Genomic DNA, 1,953 nt, shown 5'->3' with positions numbered 1-1,953 from the left:
GGCAGCAGGAAAACCAGCAGCTCAGCCATGTATGCTTGATGTAGTACGTGTAGTGACAGCACCAACCAACACGAGAAGAAGGCTCCGACCCCAGTAAAGCCCACAAGGGGAAAGAACGGGATCAAAAATAGTAATACTGCTGCGAAGACGTAGGGGATCTCTATCACACTCAGACCGACGAAGTACCAAAGAGCATTGTACGTCTGTGACGCTCGCTCACGGTAGAACACCGAGCGTTCCTCGGCAACAACAGGAATCAAGCCGTTGAACGACACCAAACCAATGAATCCCACGGCCAAGTAAACCATTCCCAAACCGGAATTGATACCAGAGTACGACGTGTACTCTGCACCCGCGTACGAAATACCAAAGAGCGCACCCAAGCCTAAGGATATAACGAACCGCGTCAAGTTAAAAGAAGCAGTACGCCAGTAGAGATCGCAAAAGCGTTTCAACAGGAATTTCGCTTGAGTGAGCTCGGAAGCTGCGCGTTTGTCGCTGAATTCGAGTGCTGGTAATGTCGGTGATGGTCGAGTCACACCTTCCTGGTCTAAACTCGACTGTAGACGCTGAGCGTGAGTGCTCGCTTTGAAGATCTCCACAAAATTCGTCTTGTCTCCGTTGCTGTTACCGACACCAGCACCGATCACCTCCAACATCCACGTAGCCGGGTTGTAGTCGGCTTCAAGCGTTGCTACACCTTCAAGCGACTCGAAGTACTCGATCATTTCACGTGCGTTGTCACCTAACTCGCCAACAAAGACTGTCTCACCGCCACGTTTCAACAGTAACAGACTGTCGAACACACTGAAAACCTCGGAAGATGGCTGGTGGATGGTACACACGATGGTACGCCCCGTATCCGCCACTTTTCGAACTCCATCCATGATCAACTTGGCCGATCGAGCGTCCAACCCACTCGTCGGTTCGTCCAGGAACAAGACACTCGGCTGTGCAGCGAGTTCCACTCCGATCGTCAGTCTCTTCATCTGCTCCACGGAGCTGCCACGGATGATCTGGTCAGCGATCAGATTTAGATCTAGAAGATCTAAACACTCGTTTACAGAATCATATTTGTGACTGTCTGGAATATCGGCGCCTTGACGTAGGAACGCACTGAATGTCAACGCCTCACGAATGGTAGACGACTCGGAGTGAATGTCCATCTGCTCACAGTACCCCGTCGAACGTCGAATAGCCAGATCTGTGGCAGGATGACCATTGAGCAGAATCTGACCGCGGATCTGACCGCCAGTCTTCCGCCCAGCAATCACGTCCATCAGCGTCGTCTTGCCAGCTCCAGACGAGCCCATAAGCGCAGTGATAGTGCCTGGTAGTGCATACCCAGAGATGCCTTTCAGCAAGTCGATTGTTCTCTTCGGGTTGGTCGGGTCTGGTACAGTGTACCACAAATCCTGGAACCTGGTACAAAATACTTTTGTCTTGCGTGGTCGACCGAGATCACTGACTCGCTGTGTTTCTTTGATCCTCGCGGCGTTCGAGTGAGCGTGTAGCTGTCTTTTGCGTCAACTTTGCTCTCATCTGTAAGTACAACATTTTCTGGACGCTCGAAGCGATGGTACTCTAGTGCGATGCAAGACAGGAACAGGAAGAGCACGTACGTGGCTGCCATGTAGACCATCCCGTACCACAGCCAGTACTTCTCGGACGGTACCTCGTATGTACTGAGGGTGTATTCCCCCATCGTCATCCCATACTGAACACAGTAGTCCAGTCCATCGAACACACAAGTATCGAATTGTGCGTGACTGTACTGACTCACTGCCAATGCCCGAATACCCCACGCGATAGGGTTCCCCCAGTACAACCAGATGAGGTAGTTTGGAATTTGGTCTTTTGTGATGGTGTAGCCGGCAAAAACACAAACGTACAGCACCGCGACGCTTGAGATCGGATTGGCTACATTCAAATTTGGCGAAGCAGATGCCAAAA

The 1,953-nt window shown here is 51.4% G+C and overlaps 1 protein-coding gene across 1 annotated transcript in view; it reads right to left on the bottom strand.

Annotated features, from left to right (window-relative positions):
• PITG_09320 (ATP-binding Cassette (ABC) Superfamily) overlaps positions 1-1,711 on the bottom strand; it is a gene marked incomplete at both ends in the record, with an annotated part of 2,251 nt that extends 540 nt beyond the window's left edge. Inside the window, 3 exons of the mRNA XM_002903557.1 lie at positions 187-385; positions 632-1,422; positions 1,470-1,711. Of these exons, the coding sequence (XP_002903603.1) occupies positions 187-385; positions 632-1,422; positions 1,470-1,711 (1,232 nt within the window). The remainder of the gene's footprint in view (positions 1-186; positions 386-631; positions 1,423-1,469) is intronic.
• Between the last annotated feature and the right edge of the window lie 242 nt (positions 1,712-1,953).

The sequence above is a fragment of the Phytophthora infestans genome, genomic scaffold (assembly GCF_000142945.1).
Source record: "Phytophthora infestans T30-4 supercont1.14 genomic scaffold, whole genome shotgun sequence".
Taxonomy (NCBI): Eukaryota; Oomycota; class Peronosporomycetes; order Peronosporales; family Peronosporaceae; genus Phytophthora; species Phytophthora infestans.
This window is presented reverse-complemented; position numbering and strand designations above follow the sequence as displayed.